This window comes from Sinocyclocheilus grahami, unplaced genomic scaffold (assembly GCF_001515645.1).
Source record: "Sinocyclocheilus grahami isolate Dianchi unplaced genomic scaffold, SAMN03320097.WGS_v1.1 scaffold222.1, whole genome shotgun sequence".
Classification (NCBI taxonomy): domain Eukaryota; kingdom Metazoa; phylum Chordata; class Actinopteri; order Cypriniformes; family Cyprinidae; genus Sinocyclocheilus; species Sinocyclocheilus grahami.
In genome coordinates this window covers 1,848,558-1,872,953 of record NW_015505401.1, presented here as the reverse complement: position 1 = coordinate 1,872,953, position 24,396 = coordinate 1,848,558, and the positions used below count along the sequence as shown (strand labels likewise).

The window sequence follows — 24,396 nt, the reverse complement described above, 5'->3', positions numbered from 1 at the left end:
CGTAGTTCAGAATTATCTCGAGTTTCTCAAAGAGGCTGTGTTGGGCTCAGTCTTGCCACGACTAAGTAATGAATTGTCAAGAGAAGGCCTATCATGGAGGGAGTTCTCTATAAATGGACAAACTATATTAGCGGTATGTATACAGCAATAGTTAAAAGCTATATGACGGAAATCAGGGAAGTCTGAAAAGCAGTTAGCCTGTTTGCTAGCTCAAGTAGCGTTAGCGTTAGGGTATAAATGAAGTTAAGCTTCATCCTCTTTAGCTCTTTGTGCCGATATTCTTTTTTTCCAAAGCTGGGACCAACTCAACCACATAAGTCTCATCTGCCAAAAGTCTTTTCAGAAAAGTTTGTTTTGGGTTTAAGATTATGTGTGATTCTGTTTTATGCACTTCTAACTATGACCAGTTAAAAGCCTGCAGTTGACTGGAAGAACAAGTCAAACCGTATTATGATCATGCATCTCAAACGTCAACATATTCATTGTTACATGTGTCAGTTACAGTGGAAAAATGTCATAATTGCTTTGTTGTTTCTCTTGAAAGGTTGGCAGCCTCGTTGGTTTGTTCTTGAGGGAGGCACTCTTTCCTACTATGACTCTCAAGAAGATGCATGGAAAGGATGCAAGGGCAGCATCAAAGTATCTGTGTGTGAAATACAGGGTAAGGAAAAGTTTATGCCTAACCTGAGCAGGAGACCTAATAACCATTACATCACAAGCAGTTATTCTTTTTTTTATGCTTCAGGATATCTTAACACATGTCTAGGCAAGTGGATGTTTCTTCCTCTTTGGGAACTTTTATGTCCCGGGGGCTGATTTTCATTAAAGCTAACGTTCAGCTGTTTTTTTTGTGAAGTTTGCATTAAAGCTAGGGTTGCAAAGGCGTGGGACATTTCCGGAAACTTTACAAAAATCCCTGGAATATTCCAAAAAAATCCTGGAAAGTTTCCAGAAATTTCTGGAGTCTTTCCGAAATGTACTGAAAATGTTCCACCTTTTTGCAACCCTAATTAAAGCTGTCTTGGGAACTTTTTTGATTTGTTTTTTTTTTTTGTTATGCCTTCAGATCTTATTTGTTTTGCTACTTTTCGAATGTCTTATTTGATTTTATCATTTTGTTTTTGTCCTAGACCAAGGCTATTAATCTTAATTATAAAAATGCATCGTGAAAGTATGAATCATTGCATCTTTGTAACAACCTTTTTACAATATTGTTTGAAAATGATATATAATTATTGCCTCTACAACAACAATGTTCTCCCTAATAGATTTCGAGACTATATGTTGGATACATAAAATGCTAGATAAGAATTTAGCCTTATGAAAGCAATTTATTTGAAAAATGTTCAAAATGTACATTTCCACTGCCATCGTTTCCACCATACAATCCTATCAAACATAATGCCTCATTGGAGATGTGGTGAAAATGACACTGATTAAAATCGTTATTGCTTTACTTAATAAAACGGGGAAAAGGAGCAGAATTGTGTGTTCACCATTGAACACAGTAATAGACTAGTAAAATAAACAAGTGAGAGTGTGAAGAGACTTTATTTTTTTTTAACAGGGCCAAAAGTGTCCAGAGTTGAGGAAACACCCAAGTACTGTATTACAACTATAGTGACTGATCTCATGCTTTACTTATCCATCTTCTTTGTTCTCTCTCTCCATTGTAGTTCACCCATCGGATTTCACAAGGGTTGATCTGATCATTCCAGGAGAACAATACTTTTATCTCAGGGCAATTAATGCAGCAGAGAGGCAGAAATGGCTTGTGGCGTTGGGGACTGCAAAAGCCTGCCTCACAGACAACCGAACTAAGAGAGAGAAGGGTGAGTGTTGTATTTCTGCCGTAATAGACAAGATATTCTATGTAGATCATCTGACTTGTGTTGATAATGTATTATAAACTACCGTTTAGGTTGATAGTTTGCAGTCAGTTCTAATGTTTTTGAAAGAAGTATGTTATGGTCACTAAGGCTGCATTTATTTAATTAATCAAAAATGCAGTAAAAACTACAAATCTGAAATTTCAGCAGCCATTACTTCAGTCTTCAGTGTCACATGATATGCTCTTTTGGTGCTCAAGAAACATTTCATATTATTATCAGTGTTAAAAGGGTTGAAAACATTCTTTGTTGAATAGAAAGTTCAAAAGAACAGCATTTATTTGAAATAGAAAGTGTCTTTTTTGTCACATTTATTGCATCCTTGCTGAATGAAAGTATTAATTTACTGAGTTTAATTTTAAAAAGTGTAAAATAACTGAGCCCAAACTTTTAAATGATATGTTTTAATGATGTTTTAATAGACAATATGTCAAATACAGGAAACGTATGATTTCATGGGGGCTTTAACCAATGAGATTACATAACCCATTCAGATCATGACGTTTGTTCATTTGGCAATTTTTCAAAGAGCTGTCAATTCAAGTCTATGAAGAAAATAATGTCATCAATAGTCTCTTTTATCTTCTCAGAGCTCCAGGAAAACACAGACGCTCTGAAAACAAAAATGTCTGAGCTAAGGCTTTACCGTGACCTTCTCCTTCAGCAAGTGAACAAAATACAAGAAAGTTCTCAAGCGGAGATGGCAGCCGATTCGGGGGAGGTAAGTAAGGGAGTGCTTGTCTTGAGTCAAGCTTCACTACGCTTAATTAAACAATATATAAGCTGTTCAAACATCAATACAGAGTGTTTAATAGCTCAGACTTGCACTAATGAATTGTATTATCATTCTGATTTTTCGTAGTTGTCTTTATCACAAAAATGAGGAGCAAAAATCAATTCTAAAACAGTAAGACTGATCAACCTACTCTAAATCTTAAGTTTTGTTGTGCTATGTGTGGGTTTCAGGTAGGGAATGAGACTGGAAATCTAGTGAAGTCCACTTGCACCACCTTCTTGAAGACCCTGGAGGAGTGTATGCAGATTGCTAGCCGGACCTTCAATCCAGACCTTCTGAGTCGGACCCCTCCAGGCTCTCCTCCTGTGGCTACCATCAAACCTCACAAGGTATATTAAATCTAATCACTGAATGGTTGTAAATTAATTTAGTTTGTCAGAACCTAAAATAGAATGTTTCTTTTTTCCCATAGATCAAACCTACTGATCCAAGAAATCAGCACCCAGGAGAAAAGTGAGTTCAGTTCATATTAATGTACTCTTGTGGTTTAGATTTTCTCTACAATGTTTAAAATGTGTGTTATGCAGACAAAAGGACTTAATAAACATCTCAGGAACATCAGCACATGAGAGTGGACCAGAAAACAAACCACCTCCATCTCCTCAAAAAAACATGCCTACATCTCCTACAAGTATGACAAACATTAAGTCAGATTCAGAAATGATTACGCATGCAGCATTTGGCAGACCTCAACTATCATTTCCTGTCTTGTTCTGTTTAGGAAGTGGTTTAATGGAGGGCCAGAGGGAGCCCACGGAGCCTCGTAATGGCTCTTCATCAAGCACACGGGACCCTGAAGAAGCTGTAGGAGAGGAGAAGGACATACCGACAGAAGAAGCCGACCTTCCCCAAGAAAAACAAGAGGAAGTCTCACTGAGCCCCACACAAAACAAAGAAGAAAAGGTCACTGAAGAAATCCAGGCTGACCTGGTAGTGAATGAGCCTCAGTCTGAGAATAAACAGGAAGAGGAAGATAAGGTGGACACATTCTTCAGTACCATGAGCCACAGGTATGAGGCGCCTCCATTGCTGTGATCCTCTGAGGGAACAAGATGAATGTACTGCACACATTTACACTATTCAGAATCTTGTTTTTGGTTTGAAAATTAGCTACGGTCATGCTAATGTCAAGTTATAAGCTAACACTACTCTTAGAGTTTTGTTTACAGAAATGTGCTATATGCAAAGTCAGCATTTCAGAAAAAAATCTAGATTGTGGGACTATAAATCTCCATTGAGTAACATTGTGTCCTGAGTAACCAGGTGCAGCGCGATAAAGTGACAAGCGGTCAATCCAGTCTGTTCTGTTAAAGGTATATTCAAAGGTAAAGTCTGTTGAAAGAATTTGCACTCACCTAAAAGTTCATCAAAACAAATGAAAAACCCGTTGACAGAAATGCGCTTTAATTGAAGTTATCTATATATTACATTCTAGATAAATTATTGTACTTATGTCACAAAAGACAGACCTTTATACTGTTTACTTGTTGCGTCTCACCTGGTTGGATCGTGATGTAAAAGGCACTTTCCACAAATAGGGTACCCTTTGTTGTCTGATTACTTTAATTTTTAAAAAAAAAAATTAAGCATTAGACGCACAAATGTTATAAAACCAAACTAGAACTTTTAGAAAAACTATTCTCTAACATCACATATGCGTAAAAAACTGTTTTAAATATATCACATATCTGGACCCACCGTAAAATAGAGATATTTTCGAACTGTTCCACCTCAGAGGTCTTGACCTCCTCAAAATACATTAATGTTATATAATTTTGACGATTTATTGAACTGATATTTGATTAATTGTAGTTAAAATCTATTTAAAAAGTCAAATTGAAATGTCCAAACATAATGTTTATGGTTTGCTGTGTTCCACATTATGCATGAAACCATGTTTCCAATTGCACCGTCTCTACAGGAAGACGCATAAATAATCTTATTTCTTTTGATATATATTGTCTATGATATTATAAAAATGATTAAATAACTATTAATCCATCCTAGGTGTTATATGACTTTCTTTTTTCAGACAAATACAATCAGGGTTGTATTAAAAAAATATTCTGGCTCATTTTGAAGCCCATAAAAGTGTATCCATCCATCATAAAAAATGCTCCACATGGCTCTGGGGGTTAATAAATGTCTTCTGAAGCCAAGCGTTGCATCTGTGTAAGAAAAATATCCATATTTAAAAGTCTATAAAGCGTAATCTCTAGCTTCCGCTAACTGTCATACACCTGTTCACAAAAAAAAGAACACAGAATCTCAACCCCCATTCACTGCCATTATAAACCTTGGAAGAGCCAGGACATTTTTTATTTAACTCTGAAAGAAGAAAGTCATATACACCTAGGATGGCTTGAGGGTGAGAAAATCATGGGGTCATTTTCATTATTGGCTGAACTATCCCTATAGTCAAGCACCCTCCTTTGCTGGATAGACTCGTATTTGTACCTTGCTTGTGGAAAGTTCCAAAACAAAGAAATAAATGTCATGCAGTTTCAACATAGTGATTTCATCATGTAAAGACAAAAGTGAATCATGATTAAATGTTTATCATGGTATGTTTTCTTTTGGTCGCTCAAAATGAGGCCCAGCCTGTGATGAGGGTTTGTAGATTCTTTTGCTATTCATAATTCTTTCATCTCTTTTATGTAATAATGAGGTTATCACGTATCTACAACACTAATCTGTTCCAACAGCCTTCATTGGGCTGAAACCAAATAAAATTGAATTGTCAGTAATGTGAAATGTTATCAAAGCAACGTGTCGGTATTCAGATATGAAAACCTTTTCAGTATTATATCACTGTGTGAAGGTTGTAAAATCTCATTTATAAAACCTGTATTTAATGTGTCCTGTTCTTAATTAAGGACTGCATGTTCCAAACTGGTTTTCTTCTGCTTTGGCTATGCCTGCTTTTGTATTGGTGTTTTATTTCATCAAATAAATGTTTTGTTGACGTATGTACTAATGTATTGTCCTTGTCTGAATGTCTGTGGTTTTTTCTTGTAGATTTAGTGATATAATACTGGAGGACGACAGTGGTATTCCCACACAAGCCTTTTTGGATTCTTGCTATGCTATAGTACCAGTTTTAGGTAGGATACTCTATCTTTCACTCTTTCTCCCTTTTCCACCCCTTCGTTGCTTTCTTTCTTTTCCCGTCATTCCAGGTTGCCTCATTCTCTGCTTTCATTAGTATTGTGCTTATTAAATGTTGTAAAATGCCACTGGGGACATTGATTTTTGTTACTCTGTGCATGTGTCAGTTCACCATGTGCTCTTGATTTTTTTGTTGTTGTTTTGTTTATTTATTTGCATCTCATGTTAGTCTGCACAGTTAATACCTCATTCTGCCTCAGGCATGGTCTTGCATGCTCTGCTATGTCTTTTTACTGGGACAGTTCGGTGAGTATATTTGGCCAAGTACCAGGGTCAAAAACAAGAAAATATGTGTCGGCAATCAATTATAAAACCTTTATACAAAAGATTTTCCTCACTTTTCATCACTTTCTTCTTAAGAACACACTGTATCAGGGTAATAACATGCACCGGTTTGCTACTGGTACAGTTTTTAAGCCTCACTTTTTTCTATGGTTTGAATGGGCATGATGCTTCTGAAGGTGATTGGGATTGAGTAAAGATTAATGGTGTTTCTCTCTGGGTTGTGGTGACTCAATACACTTGCACATCAGGAATACAGTAGATCTTTGTGCAGATAGATCATTGGACTGCAGATGAACTGGCACAAATTGTTGTTTCCCACAAATGTTTCTAGATCTTCATATTGAATTTCATGTGTGTCATTGTCTCACAGTTACTGTGACCCTCACCAATATATGTGTACACTAGCATTCAAAAGTTTGGGGTTGGTAAGATCTTTTTTTATGCTCCCTCTTTAATCCAAAATACAGTTTAAAAAAAAAGTGAAATTGTGAAATGGATTTACAATAATAATGAGCAGTTTTCCATGATGCATTTTAAAATGTAATTTATTCCTGTGATGGCGAAACTGCATTTTCAGCAGTAATTCCTCCAGTCTCCTTCTGAGATTATTCTAATATGCTGATTTTGGTGCACAGTAAACAGTATTTTTTAAATTAATATTATTATCAATATCGAAAACAGTTGTGCAATGTAATAATTTAGTGTAAATCATGATACATTGTTTTTTTTGGATTGATAAAAAGTTTAAAAGAACATAATTTGGAATATAATTTATTTTTTTTGGGTAACAATTATCATTTGCTGTAAAAGTCTTTACTGCCACGTTTGATCAATTAATTCTTCTTTGCCGAATAAATGTATTCATTTCCTTCAAAAAAAAATTACTGACATCAAACTTTTGAACAGTATTACATGTTTAGGAAGAAACTAACAGCTTAACCAACAAAGTACTTAAAACAACTTTCTCCCCTCAGACAAGCTTGGACCAACTGTCTTTGCTACAATTGGTGGCTGACTAAATACTTTTTTGCCCCACTGTAGATCATTGGACTGCAGATGAACTGGCACAAATTGTTGTTTCCCACAAATGTTTCTAGATCTTCATATTGAATTTCATGTGTGTCATTGTCTCACAGTTACTGTGACCCTCACCAATATATGTGTACACTACCATTCAAAAGTTTGGGGTTGGTAAGATCTTTTTTTTATGCTCCCTCTTTAATCCAAAATACAGTTAAAAAAAAAAGTGAAATTGTGAAATGTATTTACAATAATAATGAGCAGTTTTCCATGATGCATTTTAAAATGTAATTTATTCCTGTGATGGCGAAACTGCGTTTTCAGCAGTAATTCCTCCAGTCTCCTTCTGAGATGATTCTAATATGCTGATTTTGGTGCACAGTAAACAGTATTTTTTTTAATTAATATTATTATCAATATCGAAAACAGTTGTGCAATGTAATTTAGTGTAAATCATGATACATTGTTTTTTTGGATTGATAAAAAGTTTAAAAGAACATAATTTGGAATATAATTTATTTTTTTTTGGTAACAATTATCATTTGCTGTAAAAGTCTTTACTGCCACGTTTGATCAATTAATTCTTCTTTGCCGAATAAATGTATTCATTTCCTTCAAAAAAAAATTACTGACCTCAAACTTTTGCACAGTATTACATGTTTAGGAAGAAACTAACAGCTTAACCAACAAAGTACTTACAAAGACTTTCTCCCCTCAGACAAGCTTGGACCAACTGTCTTTGCGCCAGTTAAAATAGATTTTGTGGGAAACATTAAGGTAAGCGTAAAGGCAAACAATGAAATACATCTATAATAATGCATACTTATTTTAGATGACATGAGCTGTGGGTTTACAGATTATGGGTTAACTTTAGGATGACTTGCATGTCATTAGTATTGGGGTGAAAAATGCATTGGTGCATCTGACAATTGAAATTCAGTGCATCCAGTACAGAATTTAATCGTCTGTAATAATGAGCAGTAATGAGTAATTGCTGTAATAGTACAGCAAATATTTAGTTAAGCTCGACCATTCAAAGTAATGCCTGTGACGACTTTGAGACTGGTTTGTAGTGGGTTTCCTTGCATATTGTGATATATGAATTATTGCTTAGGAGGTCAGAACTTTTTCCCAAGAGTTTATCAGTTGAACTATTTAACAGGGTACTGTAATTTCTCTGTACTTTTTCTGGATGCTACCATAACCACTAGAGGGCATAATAGCTTGGTCTGAGAGTTCATCCTCCTTATTTTCTCCATCAGAAAATCCAGCAGAAGGTGGTGTCTGATCCTGAGAGTTTCCCCACCCTGCAGAGCATTGTGCAGCATGAGGTGGAGACGGAGGTGACACAGGTGCGGAACTCGGCCACAGAAGCGCTGCTGTGGCTTAAACGTGGACTCAAGTTCCTCAAAGAATTCCTTTCTGAAATCAATACAGGGATAAAGGATGTCCAAGGAGCTCTTAGTAAGTCGGATGATCAAATCTAAAACAGTTTGTGTTGCAAAAAGAAAATAACACCTGGTTCAAACAACTGTCCTTCAGTCAGTGCTTTGTAATGTCCCCTTTTTCTTCTTTCAGATAATGCATATGGAAAGACACTACGGCAATATCATGGATGGGTTGTTCGAGGTGTCTTTGCAGTAAGTGTTGTGCTAAGAGTGCTGTTTTTCCATTTTAAAGGAACATATGTCTGACGCCCTATTCGCATGGGATTAGTATTATCTGGGGACCTCATGTCATTTAGAAATTACCCCACCACATCTGAATTTCGTGTGGCGCATTCACACGGGATAAGCAAAGACTGTGATTTTACTCAAATTTACTGACTTGTCTCCCGGATATGAATGTTCCTTACCGCATGCTGCTGTAAACGTCATCCATCTAATTATTTTCTTTGTTTTTGCTCTTCTGATGGTTTTCAGCTTTCTCTTTCTGCAAATTGTGTGTAGGTGTATAGTGACAGGAGCGGTTATAGACCCTTTTTAGGTGGGTTTCAGCCCCCATATCTGTCGTCTCAGCCCTCTAAAACTATCTGAACAATCGGGCCAGTGCTGCTTCCTCTATGTTTATCATTCACATGTGTTTTAAGGCTTGTCTGTTTAAACATTTAAGTGATTTTAAGCTATTCAAGAACAAGACGGCACGAAAGAGATCTCAATGCGGTACTTGCACGCTGTCATGGATCATCTGTGTGCGTGCACACCTGAAGCGGGCACACAAAGAAGCCATCTCTGAGACAGCATGCAAATATCAAATTATGTCAGAATGGCTGTCTTGACTACTATCAACGTAAAAACAGATGGTTACGCCTTAAGTGAACGTAAATAGTTAAGAAAATATCATATGTGCATTAATAGACCCGTGCATTTCTTAAACAATAAAAGAAAAAGAGAGAATCAATCGCTGCTCTTAACTAAGTAACTGTAGCTTTAATGGATATTTGTGTATATTTGCTTAATACAATTTAGGTAATTTGTTTGTATCTAATGGTCTGTTTGAGGGCTCAGCCCGCCTGTGGATGAAATCCTAGAACCGCCCCTGTATATGACCCAGCACTGAAAATACTATCAAAATACTCCCAACACAGCCTCCATTCTTCGTGAAAGATTGATAAAAAGGTGCACAGGAAACAAAAACCTTGAAAAAATGATATACGACCCCGCCAAATCACAGAGATGCCTAATCGCACGGGACTAATATTATCACAGGACCTCGGTGTTCAGCGAAATATGGTAGGTCATTTGTGGGGGAATTTTTACTTTACAAATTACAAGCATGGCCGATTTGCACAGGATTAAGATTACAGACAACCTCCGCAATTATTACAAATGACTAGAGGTCATCAGGTAATACTAATCCTGTTCAAATAGGGCTCTAGTGTCACTTCATGTTCTGTTTATGTTTCTGTCAAACACCAAAATTGATCTCTTTTTTTTTTTTTGGGAGAAACTTTATACAGTTTTACCATACTTCAGTCTAACTAAAAAAGTTCTATCGAGGAACCCACCACTAATCAGTTTGAGGCTACAATATATATATTTTTTCTTTTTGTTTTTTATGTGTGTGCCTCCATATACATCATAACATCATCAGGCAATACTAATCCTGTTCGAATAGGGCTCTAGTGTCACTTCATGTTCTGTTTATGTTTCTGTCAAACACCAAAATTTATCTCCTTTTTTTTTTTGGGAGAAACTTTATACAGTTTTACCATACTTCCTTCTAACTAAAAAAGTGCTATCGAGGAACCCACCACTAATCAGTTTGAGGCTACAATATATATTTTTTTTCTTTTTGTTTTTTTTTTTTTGTTATGTGTGTGCCTCCATATTTATAAACACTTTTTTTTTCATACTGCCTTATCACTTTATTGTGATAAGGCAGTATGGAGTAGACAGGAAGCAACATGTTAGAGCATATTAATTATGTATTAGCCTATATATATATAACCTCTGACACGGAGAAGAGTTAAAACTCCTCACGTGACCACTACCGAATATCTGAACATAACGAAACAAATGCACATTTACAGATCTTCTTCTGTCTGTTCTGAAAAATTTAAACAAATGTATATTTCTGCAAGCAGTGAAAATATCAGTATTAATTGTGTCTAGGCAAAGGCATTCCTCCTGGAACAGGTCACGCGCCGCTGCACAGAGCTAACGTGGGTTTGGCGGGTGTTCATTTCAAACTTTGTGACAGCTTATTTAATATATAAATTATACATTGTATTTAATGTATAAGGTACATGTAGAACAAACTGGTAATGTCATAGTGGTATCTTGTACTGTAATCGAACGTAGCCTATCTATACCTGTGGAATCATATCTAGCAAACAAAATAGCCTTTGCAGATTTGCTCTCAATTGACTGTAGATCCAAAGCCACGTCTTCAACGCTCTTGATGTTCTTAAACTTTCTGTTCTCTTTCTAACATTCGTTCGTTATCTCACTATGGGAACGCCTTAGGCATGACCGATCGTGGAAGCACCAATAACATCACGTCTGCCAACCATGGCAGACCAATCGCTGCAGTGATCAGGGAGTCCCGCCTCCCTGTATATAAACCGCAGCTACCTGCTGTTTCGTCATTCTCGCTCTCTTCCCCCGTGGAACATTTTTCGGAAGCTGTTCTCAGCAGACTTCGGGAATTATTTGCTTAACAGTTTACAGATGCAGCCGCAAGGTAACGTCCCAAACGCAAAACATTCCTAACGTTTCTTGAGTGACTTCACTTGAGTGAGATAACTAACACGTCAAGGTGAGTTTCCTGCTCTAAGTTTTAAATTTATTTCCTGAGTTTTTGGGGTGCTCACCATGCACCAAAAAGAAGTAAAAGGAGAGCTCTCTATCGCAGCACAGCTCCGTACTAGTTGTCACGTTGTGGCTCCATGGCCTCTGCGAAAGAACCGGAGAGCCCCGGAGGAAAAGGTCATCCTCCCCATTCCGTGTGCTTGTGGAATGTGGATTTCTGTGAAGGATTCGCACGGCCTCTGCATCTCCTGTCTGAGTGCTAAACACGCTCAGGCAGCTCTGTCCAACCCCGAGGGCTGTCCTCACTGCGCGACATTCTCTATTAAAACCCGAGAGCGGAGACTCCGTGTGACAGTAGCTGGAAAGTCAGACCCATGCCTCTCTGCTCAACCCAGAGAGGAACTGATGGATTGTTCGCAGGCCGTCAGCTCGTGGGGTGAGATGATGGAGAGGGTGTCACCCGTCCTTCCCCCGCTGTTTGAAGATCCATTAGCGGGAGAGGAAGATGACGATGACGAAGTATTGTTGACTGTCCTCGAGGTCGAGGAGGATGATGATGAAGATGCTGTTCTTCCCCTGAATCAGTCGCGTCTGCCGAGTGCACAGGATGAGAGTTCACCCTCCCCTGTACAGATGAACACCGATCTACTCGAGGTCTGTTGCAGGGCCGTGGCTAGACTGTCGATCGACTGGCCATCCCAACCGGCAGGTCGGCTGGGAGGAGATATGTGTCATCATAGATTTAAACCTGCACATGTCCCGCGGAGCAGTTCAAAGTTGCGGTCGGAGTATGGGCTTAGCGGTTGTGGGAGAGAGACTGCTATGGCTGGGTTTGTCAGGCCTCTCTGACAAAGAGAAAGTGGAGCGATGCGTCAGCGATGTGACCTGCGGAAAAAAGAGGGAGAGGCATTCGAGGTCTGTCTCCCCAGAAAGCCGGCAGTTTGGCCTTATCACCCGAGCCAGACCTTCAGGGAGCGGGGGGCATTCTGATAATCAACCTTCCCGTCCTGCTCCACCACAACAGCCGGGAAATGCGGGCCCTCAGTCAAAGCCCAGTTTCGTGAAACCGAAACGGTCTTTCGCAGCCGCAGCAGCAAAACACCGGTCGGCCACCCCTCAGGAGAACAAAAAGAGGCGGTTGACCTGAGACTTCAGTTTGGCATCAGGAAGGGTTTGGAGACCGCACAGACAGTTTCTCTATCCCATCCCTTCAAAACGATTCCTTTCTCCCTGCCTCTGGGAAAATGAGAAGGAATTTAAATGTGAAATGGGTTTGTGTAGACAGTTCAAAATCTAGTGTGCATGGGAAAATGGCCCATGTTCCTCTGGCGCCCCCAAAGAATTTTCTCTCCCTCCACCTACGAGATTTGTTCTGAGGGAGGAAGGACAAAAGTTCATAAGCATCTCATCACAAATAAAGTTTTCACTGATGCATCCAGGCCAGGGGCTTGAGGGCGCCGAGTGGGATATAAAAAATATCACAAAAGATTAAAACAATCACAAATAAAGACGAATATAACTCCTTCACTGGAGCGGTATTCCCCTCCTTCGCCAATAAAGTGTGCTGCAACAGCGCTAGTGAGCGAAGACGGGAAGGGCCCACTCGCAGCTCAGGCGGCGAACTGGTGTGCATGCGCAGTTCATCCCTGGGTTTTAACCACGATAGACAGGGAATACAGACTTTAATTCGCTGTAAAACCTCCTGTGTTCAGTGGTGTGGTAATTTCAGTGGCCCAAGGGGAAGCAGCTCAGGTTTTAGAGGAAGAAATATCCTCTTTAATGAGAAAAGGAGTGATGAGAGTGATTCCAATGAAAGAAAGCCACATAGGCTTCTACTCCCGTTATTTTTTGATTCCCAGAAGAGGGGGAGGTCTCCATCCCATTTTGGATTTACGGGTCCTCAACAAACACCTCAGAAAATACAAATTCAAAATGCTTTCGCTCAGAATGTTGTGTCAAAGTATTCGTCAGGGAGATTGGTTCACCTCAGTGGACCTCCAGGATGCATATTTTCACATAGATATTTTTCCTGCTCACGGGAAATATCTGAGGTTCGCTTATAATGGCACAGCATACGAGTATACAAAAATCCTATTTGGCCTTGCTTTAGCTCCCAAGGTTTTCAGCAAATGTGTGAAAGTGACTCTGACGCCGTTAAGGAACAAAGGGGTCAGAGTTTCATCATATATGAACGATCTGCACGCCGTCACCGCGACCAGCAGAGAGCGATACGTACACCCTAGTGACACATCTGGAGAGATACATTTTCAAGATAAACCAGTCGAAATGTTGGTTTCTCCTTCACAGTCTACTTGGGTCTCAGGTTGAATTCAGTGATGTTTCGAGCTTTCCTATCAGAGGAACGCATCAAGACATTTCACAGCTGCCTCTCCCTTTTCAACGAGGGAGATCAGTCTTTCAGAATGTGTCTTTGGCTACTGGGTCTGATGGCCTCAAATGTGTCAGTGGTTCCCCTGGGACTGCTGAGAATGAGGGGTTTTCAGAACTGGACAGCGTCACAGAGCATTCACCCCAAGAGCTGTCTCAGCCGCAGAGTGAGCGTCTCACCAGAATGCATGAGTGCTCTCCTTCATTGGAAAGCCCCCTCTTTTCTCAGGACAGGATGCCCTCTGGGTCCTATTTTATTGAGAAAAGTGGTGACGACAGATGCATCTCTCACGGGCTGGCGGGGCGGCATTCGAGGGCAGAACAGTGAGAGGAGTTTGGTCTCCTGCACTTAGAAAGAAGCACATCAATTTTCTAGAACTACTGACAGTATTACTAGCTCTAAACATTTTGTGCATTTTTCTCAAGAATCATCATGTATTGGTCAGGACGGACAATATGATGGTGATAGTCTACATAAATCGGCAGGGAGGAGTACGTTCTCACAAGCTTTACTTGTTAGCGAAAGAACTGATTATGTGGAGCAGCAGGACCCTCCTGTCATTACGTGCGACACGTGTTCCAGGAATAATGAACAGAGGAGCAGATTTACTGTCCAGAGGGAATCCTCTGTACAGGGAGTGGATACTCCACCCCCAAGTGATCCTTATGGTGGGGCAGAAATTTGTCCGGGCCGCCGTCGATCCCTTCACATCGCGCGAAGATGCGCAATGTCCCCCGTTCTTTTCTCTGGCCGGCGACGATGCACCATTGGGTGTGGATGCTCTAGCCCACAAGTGGCCAGACGTGTTACTTTGCACGTTCCCTCCGTTGAGCCTGATCGAGCCAACGAGCTTGTGACTGTAGTTACTATCGTGTGATAGTCATGCGGTCATCTCTTTTGACCATTATTCTTGATAACTTGCCCCAAAATTTTACAATCTCCTTGGACTTGTCAATGTGTTCTTTTGTGTTAATGTTGAAAACTGTTCTGTGACAGGGGCTTAGGTTTAGGCTTGCTTCAGAGAGGCTGGGGGCTGATTTTTGACCTCCTGTTGTCTTGGGCCTCTGTGGAATTTTTGTGACTCCTCGTGCCTCAACTCGGTTTTGACCAAATCTTAGATTGTCTGATTCGGTCTGATATCCTACACTACGGAGAGTTCGGGAATGCAAACATGTAATGATTCTGATCGCGCCATACTGGCTGGGAGACTGTGGGTTGCGGAGATTGCGCAACTGCTCTACGACCAGCCATGGCCGTTACCAGCACACAGGGATATTCTCTCACAAGCATGGGGGGAATTATTTCACCCCTCCCCTCAGAAACTAGTTCTCTGGGCATGGCCCGTGAGAGGCTAAATCTGAATGCAGCTGGGTTACTTCCGAAAGTGATAGAGACACATCAGAATGCGAGGGCTGCCTCGACACGTTCTTTATATAATCTCAAATGGAGGGTGTTTGAGCAGGCACGCAGATGGCACTAGGGACGGGGGGGACATGACCCCCCCAGATTCATAGTGTCCCGATCCGTCCCCCTCACTGTCTCTACGAAAGGTGACATCGGTAAACAGAGGATTAATCAGGGTTTCCGCTATGTACATTAGCCTAAGGCCCGGCCCGCTGCTCCTTAAACGTACACTAAGCAATTTTTGAAAAACACTTTTGACCGCAGTGTCTGACCGAGTCCCAAAACACTTGTAGCCAATCAGCAGTAAGGGGACGTGTCTTGTACTTATAGAGAGAAGAGGGTGCTAAATTTGAGTGCAGAGGACGTATATTAGCAGATCGACTATAGATAGAGATGGCAGATAAAAAAGGAGAAAATATCAGAGAAACAAAACATCAAAAAGATTTACGATCAGGCAAGAGGTAGGTAATTTCGGAGCAGCTTTCCAGCGGTGGAGAGAAACTCAACTTATCCGTGTTGGCTTTTGTTTGAATATGCTTTTGTGTCATCTTCACTTGTTTCCGCGATTGTCGTTGCCATGGTTGCGTGCGTACGTACGTGAGGTGGAGATTTCAAAATAGGGGCGAGGTCAAACCAATCTGTTTTTGCTTCAAATTTCGAAATTATACAATGTCATTTAGATTAAAAACTGCTCATGTTGCATGTATGCAGCATCTTTGTTTGGATCATGATTAAAATGTAGTGGTTGCCTCTAATTTTAAATGGAAAGAGCACAGACAAAGCCTTAGTTTGTTTTTTATAAAGAGATTTATTTTATTTGTGTTATTTATTTATTTGATTTGGGGCTTGTTTTAAAATTTCAATTTAGTTTTGTTATTTACATTTACATTATATTTACATTTTTGTTATTTAGGAAACACTTTTATCCAAAGTGACTAACAAATGAAAAAAAAAAACCTTGCTACGTGCACTGCGTTAAGCTAACTGAGACTTCTTATAGCACTTGCATATCATTGCTCTTTTGTTGATTTTGAGTGCTTCTATTGTCCTCATTTGTAAGTTGCATTTTAAATGACTAAATGTAAATGAGGACAATAGAAGCAATCAAAACCAACAAAAGAGCAATAATTTACAAGTGCTATTAGTATATTATTATAGTGTTATTTCAATTTCACAAAGAAATGTACAGTATTTTGTCCAAGCAATAATAAAAGGACACATTTAAAGGGTTGTTAGTCACATTTAAATCGTGAAATCAAAATCGTAAATCAAATCGAATCGTGAGTTACATCCCTACTGCTGACAGCTTTGTCCCCCCCAGTTAAAAAAAATTCCATCTGCTCCCCTGTGTTTGAGGGATGGTGCGCAGATAGAAACATTGTTCCTTTCTTGTGTTCAGTTTTGGATGTGCTGTGCTTCCTACAGGACCTTCTGGATAAGGGCAGAGCCTTTTCTACAGTTAAGGTTTATCTGTCCGCTATCTCGGCATGTCATGTTGGTCTTAACTCGGGTATTATTGGCCAACACCCTCTCGTCTGTCAGTTTACGAGAGGGGCACGTAGGCTACACCCAGTATCAAAGCCGCTGGTACCGCCTTGGGATTTGTCCATGGTTTTGAACGCACTCTCAAAAGCCCCTTTCGAGCCCATTGATAACATTGCCTTGAAGCTGCTCGCTTTTAAGATGGCTCTATTACTCTCACTACAGCAAAAAGGGTGAGTGAACTACATGCTTTATCAGTTTACTCCTCATGTATAATGTTCGCTCCGGGTGGTCAAAAAGTTTGTTCCTAAAGTGTTTGATCACGCTAGTGCAATTCAATCAGTGGATCTGCTAGCTTTTCATCCACCACCTTTTTCATCCCCAGAGCAGGAGAGGTTACACAGTTTATGTCCGGTTCGTACTCCGTATACGTATGCTCAGAGAACCCGCACACTTTGTAAGAGCAATCAGCTATTTGTCTCATGGGCTGACTCTTACAAAGGAAAATCTGTCTCCCATCATTGCCTTTCTCACTGGGTGGTGGAGGCTATCGTGTTACAATAATGTGAATATAGATCCCCCAATAGGACTAAGAGCACACTCTACTAGAGGTATGGCTACATCCTGGGCTCTGTTTTGAGGCATTTCTATTCAAGAAATTTGTGCGACAGCCAGCTGGTCTTCTCCGCACACAATTGCCCATTTTTATTGACTGGATGTGACCGAACCCTCTCTGGGTCACTCAGTCCTGGGAGTGAGTAGTCAGGTTGTATAATGCAGTTTTATTAAAGGCCGAATTCCTCATATTATTCTGTTTTCACCTCCGTCGAGTGCTATGATTCAGATAATAACCCACTCATTCTTTAGTCTGCTTCGTTAGCATTTCGGCAATACGGGCATTGTCTATATTCCATAGTGAGATACCGAACGAATGTTAGAAAGAGAACGTTAGGTTACTGACGTAACCCCGGTTCTCTGATAACATAAAGTGAGGTATCTCACAAACATTGGCCTCCTTGCCTGTCCTGCATGGAGAAGAGATATGCGGAGAATGACGAAACGGCAGGTAGCTGCGGTTTATATACAGGGCGGGACTCCCTGATCGCTGCAGCGATTGGTCTGCCATGGTTGGTAGATGTGGTGTTATTGGTGCTTCTGCAATCGGTCACTCCTGAGGCGTTCCCATAGTGAGTTACCTAACTTCATGTTATCAAAGAAACCGGGATTACGTCATTAACCTAACGTTACAACTCTGAGTGAGAACCGCTTCAGACGACTCAGCGCGTGCGGCTGGTAACTGAACGAATCATTCAAACTGATTCGTAAACCAATTGACTGTTCGCAAAGAGCTTGATTGACAGGCGATCTGACCAATCAGAATGCGGATATTATGTGCCGCCGCTGCTATCCACCATCTTGCCCGACATCTACGGCCGGTCTCCATAGAAATCCATGTTAAATTGGGGTAAAAAAATGGAGTGAATAGAAAGCTTTTCAATATAACTAAATATAAATGTGAGGAGGGTTAAGCTGTGCTGTTGTTGGCTGCCACAGTAACGCAATAAGCTAAGGAATTCCTTAGGAGTACCAGAAAACCTGTCATGTCCGACGCTGTATGCATGGCTTGCAGCTAGAGGGCTGCACGGGCTTTAAATTGAAACCCGAATCCGACCCGTACATGAGATTGTCTGACCCGGCCCGAGCCGACCCAAACGGCACAGTTAAATTTAGAGCCCGAACCCGTATTCCCTCCCCACCCCCCCACCCCCCACAATGTGTATAGCCAATTTTTAAAAAATGCTGTATTTCATGATTGCATGCAACGGTCAGTAAACAAATACATGTAACAGAATAAGGCTCGGCCAGTTCACAAGGCAAAAGAAAAAACACCAGTTATGAAAGTTTATGAACATCAGTGCAGTGCTCACATAAATTATGCAGAGTTTTTGAATGGTTGTATACGACAAGACGATAATTCTTCCATCGTGCAAATTATGGTAATTTTCATCAGTTAAGGCTCGTTAGCATTCGGCCTGCTTTAAATCAGATGCAGTGCGGTAAGATCACATTTATTTGAATTAATTATATAGTTTATTTGAATTGGTGAGAGATAGAGAGGTATGAAAGTTGCGTGTGTGAACCTGCGTCTGCGCGCCTCTCTCTACAAGCAATGAGGCTTAGTTACTTCAAAAACAGCGATTTTACCCCCTCATTGCAGAGAAATATAAAGTTGCGAGTCAGTAGCCTGTCTAATAAAATGATATGTTAAAGAGGTCCTATTATGCTCTTTTACAAAGTCTTGATTTTATTTTGGGGGTGTACTAGAACAGGCTCTCATACTAGGTTGTTCGAAAAACACATTATTTTTCACATATTTTACATTATTACAACACCTCTCTCCACAGTCTGGCATGAACGGCTCGAATAGTTCCTGTATCAAATGAAGGCCCGCCTTCTGAAATATGAAATGTGCTGTGATTGGTTAGCTGGGCCAGTGTGTGTTGTGATTGGCACCACTCAGCGCCTGGTCATGCCCCTTACCGTAGCCGCCTGCTGCGAGCTTTAGTGTAAATATTGCGTCAAAATCAAATCAAGTTGAGCGCGATTTAAACCCGGATGATTGTAAACACTAAGTTCGTCTGCCTTGGGAAAGCTAGCATGTCTCCGACATAGTGATAACACTCATTGCCTTCTTTAGTGCAGCTCAACCAGGTCTCGTCCCATTCGTCGGTATTTGTGATGTCACAAATCCCGGAAAATATGTGTTGTAGTCCAAACGAGTCATTCGTTGTAGTTTTTGAGAAGTGATTTCTGTTAAATAAAATATCTCCTTTTGAAGTGGACTTTGAGCTTTGTAACTTTGCAGATCTTTTTTATGCTCAAACAGCAACATTGCAGACTAACTAAAGTTGAAAAAGTGAAAGAGCATAATAGGACCCCTTTAAAACGTATGCTCTTATCATTGTGGACAACATCCCATGAACTTTGCCCCGATCGGGAGCTGTTTATGCACATTGTGTGCTCATCTGTCTTCAGTGCAGCTAACCTCACATCACTTCATGTCATCTTCCCATTCATCAAACTATGACAGGTCCTTTACTGCAAAAAGACGATCATTGCGACACTGTAAAGTGATTAAACTATGGCGCCATGTGCTTTTTTTTAACCATTTTCATAGGTTTCACGTTATATTGTTGGCTCGGAAAATATGTAAGTTAAATGAGCATGCCCAGTAGCCACAGCTGTATCCCTTATAGCCTTAACCACAAATGAGACAGGAGAGTAGATCAACTTCGGTGGACTTAAACTTGAAAAATGATGTGTTACACGGTTGAAATGAAATACTTTCTGATGTTTATTTATGCTCATGTCATGATTTACGTAAATATGAAAAGATGATCGGTTTACGTGTTTGAACTGAGGCAATACAGTGATCTGTCACTACACATTAAAGAGCCACAAAACGGTATTTATTGTTTGAATTTCTTTAAAAATTAAAAAATGTGAAAGCTGAGAGTCTTGAGACCTTGTTTCATATCGGAAGTAACCTGTCTTGTCTGTCAGCACGTTGTCAGTTTCCTCTTTGCTCTGTGATTTGTATTTTTCACTGCTTGAGAACATGGTGTGTAGTGTGAGAGCGGCATTGTTTGCCGGGGATAGCAACAGTAACTAAGGAGGGCGGGTCAAGCCTTTGAACAGAATTGACTCAAAAGAATGAATCATTCTCGAATGGGCATCGCTCATTGCCCAGAGAAAAGTAGACGGCGCGTTTGGAATAAATTGAGGCATTTTTAACTTGTATTGTATTAAGATAAAGTAATGAGAGGAGCGTCGCCCACAGTAACGAAGTAAAAGTATACCGTTAAATATACTCAAAGTATTAGTTACCCAAAAACTTTACTCCAGTAAATGTAACTTGTTATTACTACCCACCTCTGCACACTTGTATGTATCAAAATGCCCTTCTTTGCAAGTATCCTAATAAACAGTAATTTCATCTTAAGTGAAAGCAAACAGCTGAGAAAGAAAACATGTGTAACAGTATATTGGATCCGGGCAGCTCTTAAAGTGACAGCAGTCTAATATTCCGGTTGTCTGTCATTCATGTTAATCAAACAACAAAAGAGAAAATTTCTCACTGCTCTCGACTAAAATCACTTTTGTAATTTTAGCAAGAAGACATTTATAATTTATTTACACAGTTAAGAGTATGCAGTGTTTTTATACATTTGTTTACTTTATACAGTGTATGTAGCATTTCTACATTTATTTGTTCTTCTGTAGTTTTTGTCCTATTGTAATGTTTCTTATTCTTGTATAATCACTGACGGTTTACTTTTTTCAGTGAGTTTTTGTTTGTTTGTTTTTATATTTAGGCTAGTATTAGTTTTTTGTGATACTGACACTGGTGACAAGAATTCTGACATTTCTATTGTATCAAAAATTTATATCATAAAGACCTTATTTAAAGCAAAAATAACTGTATTGTGATATATATATCATTACCGTGAAATAGAATTACTCATATAATGGTTTTGGCCATATCGCCCACCCCTATAGCACACTATCAAAAACCCTCCACCTCCACCAGCTCCACCCATATAAATCTGCTACAAATAATTTCATGGATGCTGTATGTTCACAGCAGCTTGTCATTGAATATACTTGCAGTGGTAAGTCTCTGTACTTGCTCGGCAGCAATGTTGCAGATTTATTCAGCCAAGACCAAATACGTTAACACTGGCATGTCCATTACAATGCTAAACTAATCCGAGAGTTGTCGTGATTGATCGTTTTATGGCACAGGCTGTGCATAGATTCTTTAAAAATGTCCTTTAGTGTTCCATTGAAAATTTAATAATTTACAGCTTTGTAAAAACACAACAACATGCATTCAAGTCCCCTTAGGCCTTTCTGACTGTGTTTATGTTCATTTTAGCTGGCTCTACGGGCTGCCCCATCCTATGAGGGCTTCATGACTGCTCTGGTTTCTCATGAAGGCGATGAGCTGAAGGAAGGCTTTACGACCGGCATGCATCAAGACCTAGACTTCTACCTGCCAGCCATGGAGAAGCAGCTGTCCATCCTGGATGCTCTCTATGAGGAGTATGGCTTGGAATCAGATGAGATCGTGTGACTAACACAAATACACCCGCACAGCAAACAGAGCTTGGTTCTGACGGAGCTCATCGGTTTCAGTGGTGAAGTTGTTACTCTTTAACCCGCTGTGGTAACCGAGCCCGAAGTTAGTGTTGAAAACAGGGAGGTTTATGTGAGGGCAGGGCTTGCAAAGCCTGACCAGTAAGAGTGTGTTGGATAATGTGGCATATGCAGACTCCAGTAACAGTCATCCCTGTGAAATTTAAACGGCCGCGTCAAAATAATGCTAGCTGAGGGGGGCAGGGTGTGATTCCAAGTGTTTTCAGGGAACAGGTATATTTTTAGAAACCTTCAGTGGCGTGATCAAGTGTTTTGTTGACATTGGTCGTATGTTTTTCATACACTTTTAAGCATGAGAGTACAATGGCAGATAAGATGAAGATATTGTTTGCAGTATTCTTATTTACAGTAAAACTGCACATGTGCTTTTCTCCTCACTTGAAATATTGCATTACTTTTTTTCAGATACTCACATCTGTTCGTTTTAGACTAGCACAAAACTAAGAAGTTATTCAGAGACTTTTCATAAAACCAAAAAAAGTGTGTTCATAAAACCAAGTACTTAAGTTAAGTATACAGAGACTGTGGTGGGCTATTTTTTGCAGTGACATAATCTTAGTTTAAACACATTCACAATGGCTCAATTTAAGACTTGTTGGATCAACTTGGTGAGAGGGATCAAAGCAGAGTTGTTTCTTCATGATTTTGTGGAAAGATTTACTACTGTTGAGAACATGTAGCTGTGGCTCTACAAAAGGAAAGATGTCATGATATTTCCTCAGTGACTTTATTTATTGACTTATTTATATCAATAATAATTCTAACTGTTGATTCTTATTGTAAGAATCACACTATGCTTATTCTCAAATCATATGAATGATACAAATTTGTGCATGTTGCATTGCATGGATTATGTTTTTGTATTTTGACATTAATCTAGATTTAGATTACTAAATGATTCGCACATAATATGAGGATGACTGTTCTCTTAGGTTTACTTTTTATTTTAATTGAATTCCACAAAGTTTTAAACTAAAATCCGACAAACCATTGGCTTTATAAATATGCCTGCATTGTAAATGTCAGAATCGTATGACTATATGACTTTCTTTTTCTGCTGAACACAAAAGATATTTTGAAGTATTTTGGTAAACAAAAAGTTAAGAATATAAAATCATGAGACATTTCTCAAAATATCTTCTATGTTCCATGTAAGGTATTAAGTCGTACAGTTTTTGAACAGCATGGTGTCAAACTTGAGTTGGTGTCTTTTGACTTGGTGTCAATAAACTATGAGTTTATTTCTTCTGTTGAAGTCAAAAGAAGATATTTTGAAGAATGTTGGTAACAAAACAGTTGATGGTAGACATTGACTTCCATAGTATGGAAAAAAAATACTATGGAAGTCAATGGCTACTGTCAGCTGTTTGGTTAACAATATAAATATCTTGTGGATGAACTGTCCCTTTAAATTCAGTTGAAGTTTTGACATCCTAAGAAGAATAGCACACAGTATTAAATGTGGTATGCCTTTTTATATGTATTTGCTAATTGTAATTTTTTAATTGTATGTCATTTATACTGAATTGCCTGCAGTTTTTTTTTTTATTAAAAAATGGCAAATTTCTCGCAACATAGATCAATTTTGTATTTTCAAATTCATGAGGTGACCAATAAAAAGCATTATCCATTCCAGCGACCTTTTTAGACGCAAGCAATGTTACATCGTCGTTATGACACTCAATCCTTCAATATCTGGATGTGGTTGCTGGGATACTCTCACCACAACAGAGATGATCTCTAGACTCATTAATAAGGGGCGAGAATAGAAGAATTGTTTTTACGTGCACTTGTGCATGTGTGCTAGAGGGAGAATGTTTTCTGATGTTTTTGTTGGTCAAAACACATAGAAAATATCCAGAGTCAGTGGTTAACTTTGACTGTTTTGAGAGTGTATTCTACATGACCGATATGTAGTGACTAAATATACTACTACAATCGAATACAGTATTTATTAAATGGCCGTAATGACAGTTCTGAGAGGAGTTATATTACATTCCATACTCAATGGAAACACTCTATTGCACACTCACATGCAGCGTTGTTCCATCCATTTCTAGGGGATGATGGGAAAACATTCGGGAGAACTTCTTGGGCAGGCCGCACGATGGAATTGGCAATTGGATGCCAAATTAACCCCTTGCAACACCCCCAGCACTCTATCAAATACTTCTTGGCCCATGAACAGAGTTTTCCAGTGACCTGAATGCAAGCTTCTTGGAAGAAGAGGTCTAATATGTTTATTGTATTTCAGCCAGCCAGTCAGAATGTAAATGATTTTTGATTAAGCAGTATCACAAGCTTTTGTACAACATTTAATTTAACAGTTCATACAAAACGCATTCCACTACACTGCTTTTCAGTGTACTAGCCTGACATATTTAAAGGTGCAATAGTGATTGTCTTCAGTAGGATTGTCAGAATGGCTGAAAAACTAAATTTGAATTTTGTACTTAAATTCGAATTTTATTCGAACTTAAAATGCAGAAT

The 24,396-nt window shown here is 39.4% G+C and overlaps 1 protein-coding gene across 1 annotated transcript; it reads left to right on the top strand.

The window, feature by feature from the left end:
* Window positions 1–22,728, top strand: LOC107596648 (pleckstrin homology domain-containing family A member 8-like). The gene is made up of 13 exons (XM_016287426.1): window positions 1–133; window positions 545–661; window positions 1,677–1,832; window positions 2,480–2,610; window positions 2,856–3,014; window positions 3,098–3,138; window positions 3,213–3,316; window positions 3,407–3,695; window positions 5,704–5,789; window positions 7,877–7,935; window positions 8,421–8,622; window positions 8,737–8,798; window positions 21,626–22,728. Exons 1-13 carry the CDS (start codon window positions 94–96, stop codon window positions 21,821–21,823), a joined length of 1,644 nt encoding a protein of 547 aa, XP_016142912.1. The 5' UTR covers window positions 1–93; the 3' UTR covers window positions 21,824–22,728.
* Window positions 22,729–24,396: the final 1,668 nt, after the last annotated feature.